This window comes from Impatiens glandulifera, chromosome 6 (assembly GCF_907164915.1).
Source record: "Impatiens glandulifera chromosome 6, dImpGla2.1, whole genome shotgun sequence".
Taxonomy (NCBI): Eukaryota; Viridiplantae; Streptophyta; class Magnoliopsida; order Ericales; family Balsaminaceae; genus Impatiens; species Impatiens glandulifera.
In genome coordinates, this window is record NC_061867.1 from 25,803,361 (window position 1) to 25,817,245 (window position 13,885).

The following is a 13,885-nucleotide window of genomic DNA, read 5'->3' on the forward strand; positions in this document are numbered from 1 at the left end:
GAAACCGCGGATGATGGCATTCTAATCGTTGGTTGTTGGTAATGGGATTTTGCAGAAGATGACGACGGCGTAATGTAGGCTGCAGGAGGCGGAAGTAGCAAAGGGGTTGAGGAGATTGGATCGGTAGGGGTAGGTGTAGAGACGGAAGAATCATGATATTGGTATGAGGGTTTAAGTTTGAGGTTTGTCTTTGGAAATAATGAGAAGAGAGAAGAAGTATGGTGATATGTCATTTAGACGGACACCACTTTCGTTTACGATCTGAAACTCTTTTTTTAAAATAAATTAAAACGACGTAGTTTTATATATGAAACATCGTTTGGGACATTAAAGTGGAACAACATATCCGAGCTCCTTTAGCTACCCTATTAAATTTTAAAAATTTCTTTTTATTAATGATTGTCTTTCAAAGGTTATATATAGTTTTTTGGAGTTACAATATTAGAATTAGTTAATGGTAATGTATTTCTTAAAAATATCTTCTAAATATTATTGAGATAGTAAGATTTTTTTTCTTGTCTTAAAAAAAAAAAAAAAAAAAAATTCACAAGCACATAAGTGAGGTTTATTTCTTCTCTTGGACAAAAAAATAAATAAAAAAATTATTTGTCAATTTCATTTCATACATATTTTAGTGGTCTTTCTAGAAGTGATTTAATTATTCTTCTTATTTAAAATAGTGCATTATTATTGCCTATCTAATCTTAATGATGATATTTCTCTCATATAAAAAGATATAGTCAAAGTAGACATGCCATTATTTTATAATTATTAAAAAAAGTTTGATGTTTATGTAAATCAAAATCTTAATTTTTATTTTATTTTATTTTGTCTTCAAGTGCTATTTGGATAAGATAAAGTTAATAAATCACAATCATTTGACAACAACATTAAATCAAGCTAAAAAATATTTACTTTAAATGTCTTAACTATTATTATTATTATTATTATTATTATTATTATTTTCTTACGTTTAGTTTTCTTTCAATACATGGTGAGTGTAATGTTATTAATTTTTACTTCCTTATTTTTTTTTTATACAAATTGTCATAATATAGACGTTTTTTTAGAGGCTAGTGAGTCTTCAAATTTCTATATATTGTCACAAAACAAAAATGTTTCATTTGGTTCTTGTAATTTCTTGAAAAAAATTTGGACTAAAATATTTTTATTTTATTTTATTTCTTTTATAACCAATTCTTAGATCAATAATTAGACTAAATAATTAAATATTTTTACTATGAAAAATTCTTTTTTCCAACACATATAAGTTGATAAATCTATTTTATAATAATATTTATCTTTTATCATAATTCTAATTCATACAACATTTCTTAATTCATTAATTTATATTATAAATTAGATAGAATTTTATAAATACATTGACATCACATATTTTACTTATATTTTGTTTTCGTAGAAACTAATTTATCATACTAGTTAATTATAATAGCAAATCAACATATTTTTCAAATAGATTCTACACACAATTTCATATTCATTTGAATTATTTTGAAGAACATTAACTTTTTTATTAGTGGTTTTTGATGACTTGGCGATTTATTATTTTATTTTTTTAATTTAATTGGATGATTTATTTGATTATATACTTTTATTACATTTTATTAAATTTGTGTTAAGAAATGATATTTAATAGAAGTTTAACTTCTTAAGAAACATTACTAGAAGAAGTTTAACTTCTTAAGAAACATAACTAGAAGAAGGACACATGACATGAACACTGACCAATACTTAATCAAGATATTTAGGCGGCAAAAAGAACCTTTGAGGGCATTTATGTGCCACGCGCCTAAAATTTTGAGAAGCTCTCACAGCCACTATTCTTAGCTCTCTCTCTCTCTCTCTTAGAGGATTAATGGCCTCTGTATCTGGAAACTCTATCTCCCTTAACACGTTCGGGAAGACTTCCGTTGAACATTCTAGAACTAATCGAACAGGACCTTCGCTGTTTGTTCGGATCTCCTTCTTCTCCTCCTCCTCCTCTTATGGCAACGCGTCCATCGCTCGACATGGCCGTCCGTCCCCGCCTCATGCTTCTCTTGCTGCTGAGGGACCGTCCTGCGTTTTCGTCGGTCCAATCGAGACCGCCAGTCAAGAAACCCTCGAAGCCCTCTATTGTCAGGTTTATTCGCCTTCTCTTTCGTTTACTTATTTGCTGGATTAATTGTTTCCACTTTTCGGCTGTGCTCTAAATAGATACATATAAAATATCTTGTTCTTGTCCTAGGCCCAGGATGCATATTACAGTGGAAATCCTTTAATAGTTGATGATATGTTTGATCGAGTTGAGGTAAACTTGTGCACCACATTAATGAAAGTCACTATCTTGTTACAATTTCATCTTTTCTGCATTATTCTCATACAACAGATAATATGCATATGAAAGCAGTTGAAACTGAGGTGGTATGGCTCCAAACATGTGATCAAGTACCCTCGTTGCAGTCTTCGACGCCAGTCAGCATATGCTGATGCTGAGGTATTCCAACATTGAATATTCTTGTAGTGATATTCATTTTGTAACTCTTTTTTTTTTTGAAAAGGGTCATTTACACATAAAAAAGAAGAAGAAGGTGTTGTTTAGGCAAAGCAAAACTTCTTACAAAATTCAAAACAAAAAATAAAGCGATTAATGATCCATTTCAAACGAGATAGTACTGTTTCATTTGAGTCTTGCTCATTTTCTTCATGCCTTTTGTCTTAGAGCTTTTTTGATGAAGGGTTATTTGGATTTATCCCATCATTGTATCATTCAAATCATCAACAAAAATACCGTTTAATTTCGATAACAATTTAAAATATTAAATACAAATAATTTTTAGTCATTTTAACTCAAATAATCCCCTTTTCAATCAAACAACATTTTTTGAATTAGGATTTGTTGTGCTATTAAATGATTGCATCAATTAGGATTTGTTGTGCTATTACCTTTGCATATTTTCTCTACTTGAAGTTGAATAACTTGAATGTATTGCAGGAAGACCCTTCACAGGTTTTTACATTAGCAAGTGTGTGGCTGTTGTTTCTTGCTGTTGGCAGTTCAGCATGCCTTGTGCCTGTTATGTACACAATTTTTCAAGCTTATCAAAGTATGTTTGATCCGGGATTCTCATACAGCAGCCATGCATCAATGCTAGGGTCTCGTGCTGTGTTGATTCACATTTTATTCATGGCACTTGGATCGTTAATTGGTTATCCCATTGCGTCGGCTTCTGGTAATATTTCCTAGCTCAACATCGAATGTGTTAAACATTATGGGTTTAACCACATGAATGAACTAGAAGTCCTGTCAACAAGTAAATATACAAACTTGCATTTTTTATTTTATTTCATGTAAAGTATAGTAAATAAATGCTATTCAATTTGCTATGAACATTAAAATGTCTATCCTAATCGAAATGCATTATCTTAATGCAATTATAGTTTCTTCTTGACTTCTTAGTAAAGGGTTAGGCCAAAAGGAAGGCTTATATTTAATACTCTTCTAAATTGTAGTAGATTATAGGTAAAACAGTGATAATTATTGTCATTTCCTATTATACAATCACAATATAAAGCATACCCTTCTCTTCCCATCCCTTTGGTTGCCTCTTCTCTTTCTTTCCCTTACCTCGCCTAATATGAATAAGTTCCGTAATTGTCAGGCAAGTTTGGTACAAATGAAAACCGATCTGATCCAAGGAACATGAATTGGCCCTATGGAAACGCTTAATTGTTTTTGTTTCTATATCTTGATCTATTCAGATACAAAAGGGGATGAGTCAAAAGCAATAAGTGTTTCCGTGTGGAGCCATTATATGGGATTGACGTGTGTGGAGCCATTATATGGGATTGACGTGTGTGATTGCTTATATTCTCTTCTTACCACATTTATTTCTTGATTTAGTTCTATCATTGTTTTCAAAGAATCTTCCCCTATTTCTTTAGGTGATGGGTGGAGACAAATTTAGATGCCATATTTAAGAAAAAAATATTACTAAATTTTATTTGACGAATCATGTAGATCTAATGACAAGTAGTTCATGAACATTCATGCGAATATGCTCCATTTATAGTTTTTCATTATTTGCAGTTGGAATACTTAGAAGGCTTTGGAGAAATGACTTGATAGCTCTGAAAGGAGCTTGCCCAAGTTGCGGGGAAGAGGTGGGTTGGGTTCTAGTGGAACACGGTTTGAACTGTTGAAAAACTATGTTGACACTAAAGTGTTGGAATTGATGCAGGTGTTTGCATTTGTTAAATTCAGCCAAACCAACAATTCTCCTCATAGAGCCGCTTGTCATGTGTGTGAATCTTCGCTGGAATACCTAGCCAAAGTTGAGGTAATTAAAGTCCTGTGTTGCTTGTAGTTTTCAAATGCTCGCGAAAGATAATGTTAAAGACCCTTTCATATGAAAATTCCTTGTTATAGTTACATTGATGAATCTTTCACTCTGTTCTTCAATATCACATGCTTTTCTCGAAATCTTAGTACATTTATGTCAACTGCAGCCATCTGTTTCTACACTAGGTAGACGCTGGGTTTATGGGCGTATTTACTTCATTCAACAGAGAGGGAAGAGTCAACAACGAAATTGAAGTAAATAAGTAAGTTGGTTCAAAGTTCAAAACAAATTGTGCATATGTTTTTTCTTACATTTCAGCTGATTGCTTGCTTCAAGCCCTTATGTTAGTAACCAAAGAACAAAAAAGAATCAAAATTTTGACAGATATCCCCCCATTTCCAAAAAGTCTAGATATAAGTTAGTGTGTTCTTCTCCACCTGCAAGTCTTGTAAAATGTAGTGCTTTGAAAGTGAGAAAAAAATTCTTTTTTCTACTCCATCTAGTGGTCTAAGGTTTGATCAGTTGGAAGTATTACTGTGCTTGATCTTCACAACAAGATCTGACTATTTGTGCTATGGACTTGACAATGGAAATATATGTGGTTCTGCTGCTAAACATTTATCAATGAATGTAGAAACTGGAAATGTACTGTACACTTGCATCACACTTTTGTTTGAGGAACTTGTTAATCATAGTTATGCTCTTCAGAAAATTTCTAATATATAATTGGATAGTTGAAATAATGCTTTTGTTTATACTTATGCTTGTTTTTTTCATGTTTTTTTCTATGTCCTGTAACATCGTTATTTCAATTAGGGGAACAAACTGGTAAAATCTAAATTAAATCAATTCGTAATTCAAACAATTTTACTAATTAATACGGATAAAAATTGGAATAAATATGATTTTCAAATTAATATATATATATATATATATATATATATATATATATATATATATATATATATATATTATTTATTTTTTTTTTATTTATAATTTTTTTATAATTAATTAATTAATTTTATTTGTATTTAATTAAAAAATGAAAAAGTGAATTAAGCCTATTATATATTTTAATTTTAATTATTTTGAATTAGTTAAATTATTCAAATTGAATTTTAATTAAATTAAATTTAATCCAAATTTAATCCAAACTCAAATATTTAATAAAAATTTGTATATTTGATTTGGTTAGGATTAAACATGATTGCCCTTTAAGATAATTTTATTTAATATTTTTTTTATTTAATTACTTAATTTTGATTTATTTTTGTTAAACTTTAAGTGTTATAATTAAAAAATTAAAAAATTTTTGACAAAATGATGCAAAAATAAGTAAAATATTTAAAGAAAAATAAATTAAAAAAATATTTTTATTTTAATAGTTTAATAATTCTAATCCAATTTAAATTCAATTTAATTCAAATTAGTATTTCGAATTGAATTTCAGATTATTCATTTTTTTAAATTGTTTGATTATAGTATTTCATAAGTATATATTATCCATGTCGTTTTATTTTGTTGTTGATAAATTTGAGTTAATTTGATTAAGTTACAACATTCGGTTTGTTTTTGGGTAATAGTAACTCATTTTTATTCAAATTTATTGTACCTGATTAAAATAAAATAATTAATTTTGAATGAGATTTTACATAATTAATTCAATATTAATTATCGAATTAAGATTTTACTAATAACATCAAAATAAATATATATATATATATATATATATATATATATATATAAATACTAATAATAATAGCATAAATAAATGATAAAATAAATAAATAAATAAATATATATATATATATATATATATGATATCCGATTTAACTCAAAAATTTTTTTTAGAAGAAATCAAACTCTCGACCTTTTGATATATTAAGCTATATTATGGTTGCAAATGAGTCAAGCCGAGCTCACACCAGCTCGACTCGATTAAGTACGACTCGATTAAGTACTTGTTATCTTGACTCGAATTCGAGTTCGAACGAGTTTATAAATTTGAGCTCGAACTCGACTCTACTATTTATTTACCTATAAACTCAGCTCGACTCGAAATACTTGAACTAAAATTAATTTTTTAAATATTTGTGAAGAAAAATGATTTATTTTAAATTTTAAATTTAAATATTAAAATAAATAATTTACATGATATTGTTAATGATATTAAATAAACTAGGATTTTTTTTTTTTTGACAAACGTATAAAAGTATAATTAAAATAAATTTAATAATAAAAATATAATAATATGTATTTAATATTTAAATTTTTTAATAAATCACAAATAAAAATAAAACGCTCCCATTCCACATTTTAAATTTTATTTTTAACCGTTTTAAATATATGTACGGGTAAACTCACAATCCGACCAAATATCCATTTACTCTCACATATATATCCAAATTAACCACAACTTTCGACCCGGCAATCCGGACAATTTAAAAATTATATTTTATCACATATTTTTTTTTCTAAATGAACCTCTCATCTCGAGACCTTACACTTTCATTTTGATCATTGAAATATTTGATTCATATTATACATTAGTTAGTTAAAAAGTTGAACTTGATATAGAGACTAATGTCTGACTACTGTTAACAACTTATGACAAACAATTCTATTTTAACTCTGTTAGAAGTTAAAATCTATTTTTATTCTTCGCAAATCCTTTGAACTCTTGAAACAGATTCAAGGGCAGAAGTGTTCGTCGGATTTGAAGCTTGAACCAATGAAAGATTAAAGACAAAAAGTAAAGAACACAGTAGGTTGTTTATGGATGTTCGGAGCAAACCCTCCTACGTCACCCCTTCTTTCACAACCGTAAGGATTTCACTAAACTCTTTGAATCAAATACAGTTTACTGAAATAGCTAACACTCTGTGAAACAGAACAACCCCTGTTCAACTTACAATATTATGAACAATATCTCTCAGTTAGATAGTGTTTTGATTCTTTCTCTCTTGAACTTGGAAGATGATAGAAATCAGTAAGTGCAAGAGTAATTCGGTAAGACAATAATGTGAGCAAAGTAACCAGTGATTCGTCCGTTGTCCTTGAGCATCTATTTGTAGTAGAAGGACACCAACAATCGAATCTTGTTCATGGACACGTGGCAAGCATCCATTGGAAGGCTGCCCATAGGACAAGAGTACAACAGACTCTGAGCAAATGGATCGTGGTCATACCAGACTGATAGTGCGCCGAATATCCTCTTTGATATTGTCTTGTACTGAACAAACCGTTGGAAGGACATTTGCGTACGTGGTGTTCGTTCATTTGATGCAATTAGCTGGCTTATCAGACTGCACATGAGTGAGTGGAGCAGAGTAACAGACAACTAGTTGATCGTGGGTAGACGTATGCTAACTTCAAACGGCTACTGAAGCGAGGAATTAAACATGCTCCATTAGACTGTCTAGTCTAAGGGAGTTAGACGTCAATGTCTAAGTACGTGTTCCATTAGACCGACAAGTCTAATGGAGTTAGACTACAACGTCTAACTACACATCCCTTCAGACTTGTCTGAAGGAGTTAGACGTCAACGTCTAACTACGTTGCCCATTAGACTACCACGTCTAATGGAGTTAGACTTCAACGTCTAACTACGTATCTGTTAGATAAATTATGACTACTATTTATGTGTTATGTCTATGTTCTCTCCCCCAACATAATAAAGTAGATTAGAACATGCCTTCAAACTTAAGACCAAGATAAATGATAATGCCAAATTTTTATGTGTGGAATTGGGTCTAGGGTTTTGAGGCATAATTTTTTGTGTCTCAATGTTAGCTACAAAAAAGGGAAGGAAGATATGTGCGGTTATTTATTGGATTGAAAAATGCATAAAATCACATAATGGTGAAGATGTCAATCAAATCGTATTATTATAGAAATATGAGCTAAATTGTCTGGAGATCATATCATGGTGGAGTTGTCAAAGATATAATATGATCTTTACCCTAATTATAAATTTTAAAAGCCTATATATACATTGTAAACGAGAAGAGAGAATGTGACTAAAAACCTAGAACAAACATAGAGAGTTAGAGTTTGTAATCCCTATTATAACTCTATTGAATCGATTCTCGAAAACAGGACGTAGAATAATGTTGGTCCGAACATGGGTAAGATTCTTGTGTCGTTATTTTCTTCTTTCTTACTTTTACGCTATTGTTCTGCATCCACTATGGTTAATAATATTCTACTTACATTCTTAGGGTGATAGTTTTTCACCACAAATTGGTATTAGAACCAAGTTGGGCTAAGGTAGTCGTAGTTTGATTTTTTTGGGTGAGTTTTCTTGATTCGGTCAATTATTTTGAAGATTTTAGATGGGGTCGACTTTTAGGGTTGATATCCAGAAGTTCGATGGGGCAAAAGACTTTGAGTTATAGAAGATGAAGATGAGGGAACACTTAGGCAACATGGGAGTTGTTAAAGCACTCGAGGGGAATCACAATTACCGGTCTCGATAGACGCGGAGAAAAAGATGGAGGTGTTGGAAAAGGCATATAACACCTTGATTCCTTAGTCTCAATGATAAAGTGCTGCGAAATGTTGCTAGTATCACAACGACAACAGAGGTGTGACTTTAATTGGAGTCTTTGTATATGACTAAGACATTATCGTCTCGGATCTACATCAAGTAGAGATTATTCAAGTTTATAATGGCTGAGGGGAAGGACTTGTAGACATATCTCGACAATTATGTCAAGATTTTCCTTGATTTAGAAAACATCGGGGAGAAATACAAGGATGAGGATAAAGAAATGATGTTTTTTAATTTCTTTACTGAAGTCGTATGAGACGTTCATAGAAATACTCGAGCATAGGAGAGCGAAGCTTACCCTCGATAATGTGATGAGTGCCTTGAGATCGAAAGATTAAAAGTAGAAGAATGAAGAGAGTAATGTAAGTGGAGATGAACTCTTTGTTCGAGGGAGAACCGAGAGGAGAGACAATAAAAGCAAGAAGAAGAGGCGTACAAAGTCTCTCAAGAAGAAATCTACTAAGTGCTACAATTGTGATAAGGAGAGGAACTTTAAGTGAGATTGTTCGGATTTAAGAGATTCGAGTAAAGATGGAATGTAACGAAAGGAAGAAGAGCGAAGAAGCGGTGGTTGTTCAAGAGGTCGAGAATGGGTACCAAAGTGTGGATATTCTCGTTGTCTCTTCTAATTAGTCTGACGAGCATAGGATTATGGATTTCGGATGTTTGTTCCATATGATATCTAACGATAGTTGGTTAGAGACCTATGAGAAGACTTTGGTGGGCGAGGTTTTTTTAGGTAATAACAAGTCTTATAGGGTGATGGGGATCGGAAAAGTGCGTTTAAAGATGCATGATGGAATCGGAAGGGTATTGATGGATGTACGACACGTCCTAGGCCTTTAGAGGAATTTAATCTCTCTCGTCTCACAAGACCAATTGGGTTTTGCATGAAAGAGTAAGAAGAACGTATTGAGGGTTACAAAGGGGTCGCTAGTTGTAATGAGAGACATACAAGAGAATAGTTCAATGCAACACCTTGGTTGGTGATATGGCGGTAGTGGTGGAGTCTCAAAATGTATCACCCACGAGTCTATGGCATAAGATATTGAGGCACATGAGTGAGAGGGGTTTGAAAGAGTTGAATAAAAGAGGCTATTTTGGCAAGGAGAAACTTGATGATTTAGAGTTTTGCGAGAACTGCACATACGGTAAAGCTACAAGGGTGAAGTTTGGGCAGTCGGTTGAGGTGAGTCGGGAGATGCTTAGTTATCTTCACTCAAACTTGTGAGCACTAGCGAAGACTACAACTCCATGTGGAGGTCGGTACTTTATCACCTTCATTGATGGTTGCTGGCGCAAGGTTTGGGTATACATATTGAAGCATAAGAATGAGACATTTGTTAAATTCAAGGAGTGGAAGAAGATGGTAGAGACTTAGACCGGGAAGAAGATTAAAAAGCTCTGAATAGATAACAGTTTGGAGTACCTAGGAGAGGAGTTCAATTAGTTTATGAAGGAAGAAGGGATGGTTCGTCACAAAACCGTCAGACAGAAACCACAACAGAATGCCTTAGCGGGGCGAATAAATAGAACGCTACTTGAGCGTGTCCGGTGTATGTTGTTTGAAGCTAGTCTATCGAAGCAGTTTTAAGGTAAGACGGTTAACACTGCGGCTTATTTTATCAATCGTTATCCATCGACGACATTGGAATGAAAGACACCGTAAAAAGTTTGGAATGAAGCTCCTCCAAAACTCAACAACTTAAAGGTATTTGTGTGTATGGCTTACATGCACCAACAAATGGAAGTTTGATCGGAGAGCAAAGAAGTTTGTCAAAGGGGATATTATTTTAAAAATCAGAAAAGAAAAAAGTGAAATATTTGTTTAAGAAAAACCACATATCAAGAAAAGCTCTAACAACAACGCAAACACTACTAATTTTAATAAACAATTTTGTCTCTTCTCTTGAAGTAATGATCCCATTCATTATTATTTTCCGTATGTCCAAAAAATCTATACTTCCAGCTCAACTCTTCTGGTTCTAGATCAAGTCTCTCATGACCATTTTCCTTCCTTAGCCTATCCATTCTCTCAAGAACACCTTTCTGTTGGTGCGGAAAATATTATAACTAAGAAAATAGGATTTTATTGATAGAAATCTTTAAGTAGCTACAGCTCACTTAATTTTGAGATATTAAAAAACTAATGAGAAACTCTCAATTTAAAGGATAAAATAGAATAATCTAGAACTCAAAGTAAATGCAATTCATGACATTAAGTAATGCATCTCTTGAGCTTCATCTTCCTCTCACGATCGATCTTCAACTCTTGAGATTCATCATCACATTTAATGTTTTCCAAGATTATTAATTATTTATTATTTTTAACACCCCCTCTTAATTAGTAATCTTGAGTTTCTTCTTGAATTTGTCGAACTTGTCAATCGTGACGGCTTTGGTCATGATATCTGCTGGCTGATCCTCTGTCTTAATAAACTTCATGGAAATTACTTCTTGAGTAACCAAATCTCGAATAAAATGATGTCGTAGTTCAATATGTTTGGACCGAGCATGAAAAACAGGATTCTTTGTCATTGCAATAGCTGACATATTGTCACAATGAATAATTGTCGGCTCACATTGCTCAAACTTCATATCCTTTAAAATTCTTTGAAGCCAAACAGCTTCACAAGCTGCATCGGTACATGCTATATACTCTGCTTCGGCTGATGACAATGCCACAGATTTCTGCTTTCTTGAACTTCATGATATTACATTTGATCCAAGACAAAAGATATAACCGGAGGTACTTTTTCGATCATCAATCGAGCCTGCCCAATCACTATCTGTATAACCAACCAGCTTACATTCACTTTCCTTTTTGAATTCAATGCCTTGAGTTTTTGTGCCTTTAAGATATCTAAGGATTCTTTTTGCGGCTGCAAAATGAATTTGACTTGGCTCATTCAAAAATCTAGAAAGCAAGCTTACCGAATGTGTGATATCCGGTCTCGTGTTGAGATAGATTAATGAACCAATCAACTTTCTATAACTAGTTGAGTCAGCTTTCTCACCGTCGTCGTTAACTTGAAATTTTTCATTCAACGCCATAGGAGTGGAGAGGGGCTTGCATTGACTCATATTGAATTTCTTGAGCAGATCTTCAATATATTTTTCTTGAGATAGAAAGATTCTTCCTGGACTTTGCTTAACTTGTATACCAAGAAAATATTTCATGAGTCCCAAGTCTGTCATCTCAAAATCTTTCATCATTTGATTCTTGAATTCTGCCACCATAGCTTTGTTTGTTCCAAAATAGATGAGATCATCTACATATAAACATACAATCAAGAAATCTTTGTCAATAGTCTTCACATAGAGAGATGATTCACTTGTACTTCGATTAAAGCCTTTCTTGATGAAATAGCTATTGATTTTGCTGTTCCACGCTCGGGGTGCCTGCTTTAACCCATACAATGCCTTTTTTAGTCGATAAACTTTCTTCTCTTCTTCTTTGATCTCAAAACCTTCGGGCTGCTCAACATACACCTCTTCTTGAATTTCTCCATTTAGAAAAGCTGATTTTACATCAAGTTGAAATATATTTACCTCCAACTGAGCTGCAATGGCTACACAAGTACGGATTGTCTCCATTCTTGCAACAGGAGCATAAGTTTCTGAGAAGTCAACTCCCGGTTGTTGAGAATAACCCTTGGCGACAAGTCGAGCTTTATGTTTTTGAATCAAACCATCCTCACTGTACTTTACTTTGTAGACCCATTTTAAACCAATAGTTTTCTTTCCATCTGGCAAGTCCACGAGTTCCCATGTTGAATTTTTCTCAATTGTAGATAACTCGTCCTTCATTGATTTTTGCCAATATTCCTTTTGAGAAGCTTCTTGGAATGACTGTGGCTCACAAGAAATTAATCCAAACTCAATTTCATCATAAATGTCTTGAACCATTCGGGTCTTTCTTGGAGGACTATCTGAATCAGGTTCTGAGTCTTGTGCAGAAGGTTGAGATGAGCTAGCTTGGGATGTACTAGCTTGGGATGCAATTGGATCAGTAAATGGTTGTGATCCCAAGTCTTCAACTTCTTTCCCCTTCCAATTCCAAGTAGCTTTTTCATCGAAAACAACATCTCGAGATACAATAATTTTGTTGTTCAATGGATTCATCAATCGATATCCCTTGGATTCATCACTGTAGCCAATGAACACAAGTTTTTGGCCTTTCTCTTCAAACTTCTCCCGACTTTGAGATGGGATTAGAGCATAAGCAATACTCCCAAATATTTTTAAATGATCAATGACGGGCTTTTTATCATACCAAGCTTCAAATGGAGTCTTATTTCTGACCGCTTTGGTTGGTGATCGATTGAGAATATATATAGCTGTGTGAACAGCTTCAGCCCAATATGGATTTGGAATTCCCTTTCCTTTCAGCATGCTTCTCGCCATCTCTACAATCGTACGGTTTTTTCGTTCAGCTACGCCGTTTTGTTGTGGAGATCTACTGACGGTTAATTGTCTTTTGATACCATTTTCTTTGCAATATTCTGTAAAGGAATTTGAGAGATATTCTCCTCCACGATCAGTTCTCAAGCACTTCATTATATGACCACTTTCCTTTTCAGCTAGAGACTTGAATCGTAAGAAAATAGAAAATGCTTCGGACTTTTGATTAAGAAAATAAATCCACACCATTCTTGTATAGTCATCAACAAAGAGAATGAAATACCTCTTATCTCCAGGAGTAGGAGTTTGCATCGGGCCACATATATCAGAATGGACAAGTTCAAGTGGTGCTTTTGCTCGCCATGTAGATTTGGGAAATGGGAGCTTGTGCATCTTTCCATAAATACAACCTTCACATATATCATTCATCACTTGAATAGAAGGAAGTCCAACCACCATATTTTTCTCTTTTAGCAGCTGAATTCCCCGTTGATTTAGATGACCATATCGAAGATGCCAAAGCTTAGACAAATCTTCATTTTCAACTTTTAATGCACAATCATTTTTCAATGGAAACGTGAGAGAA

At 32.9% G+C, this 13,885-nt stretch overlaps 1 protein-coding gene across 1 annotated transcript; it reads left to right on the forward strand.

Moving 5' to 3' along the window:
* Nucleotides 1–1,839: 1,839 nt before the first annotated feature.
* LOC124941684 (PGR5-like protein 1B, chloroplastic) lies at nucleotides 1,840–5,104 on the forward strand. The gene is made up of 7 exons (XM_047482031.1): nucleotides 1,840–2,143; nucleotides 2,249–2,311; nucleotides 2,411–2,497; nucleotides 2,996–3,233; nucleotides 4,091–4,164; nucleotides 4,242–4,340; nucleotides 4,510–5,104. Exons 1-7 carry the CDS (start codon nucleotides 1,877–1,879, stop codon nucleotides 4,594–4,596), a joined length of 915 nt encoding a protein of 304 aa, XP_047337987.1. The 5' UTR covers nucleotides 1,840–1,876; the 3' UTR covers nucleotides 4,597–5,104.
* The last annotated feature ends 8,781 nt before the right edge of the window (nucleotides 5,105–13,885 follow it).

Bases quoted from the DNA above. Each gene is read 5' to 3' on its own strand.
- LOC124941684 (XM_047482031.1), top strand. From the start codon at position 1,877: ATGGCCTCTGTATCTGGAAACTCTATCTCCCTTAACACGTTCGGGAAG. The intron at 3,234-4,090 runs GTAATATTTCCT...CATTATTTGCAG, and splicing joins TCCCATTGCGTCGGCTTCTG to TTGGAATACTTAGAAGGCTT. The intron at 4,165-4,241 runs GTGGGTTGGGTT...GAATTGATGCAG, and splicing joins GCCCAAGTTGCGGGGAAGAG to GTGTTTGCATTTGTTAAATT.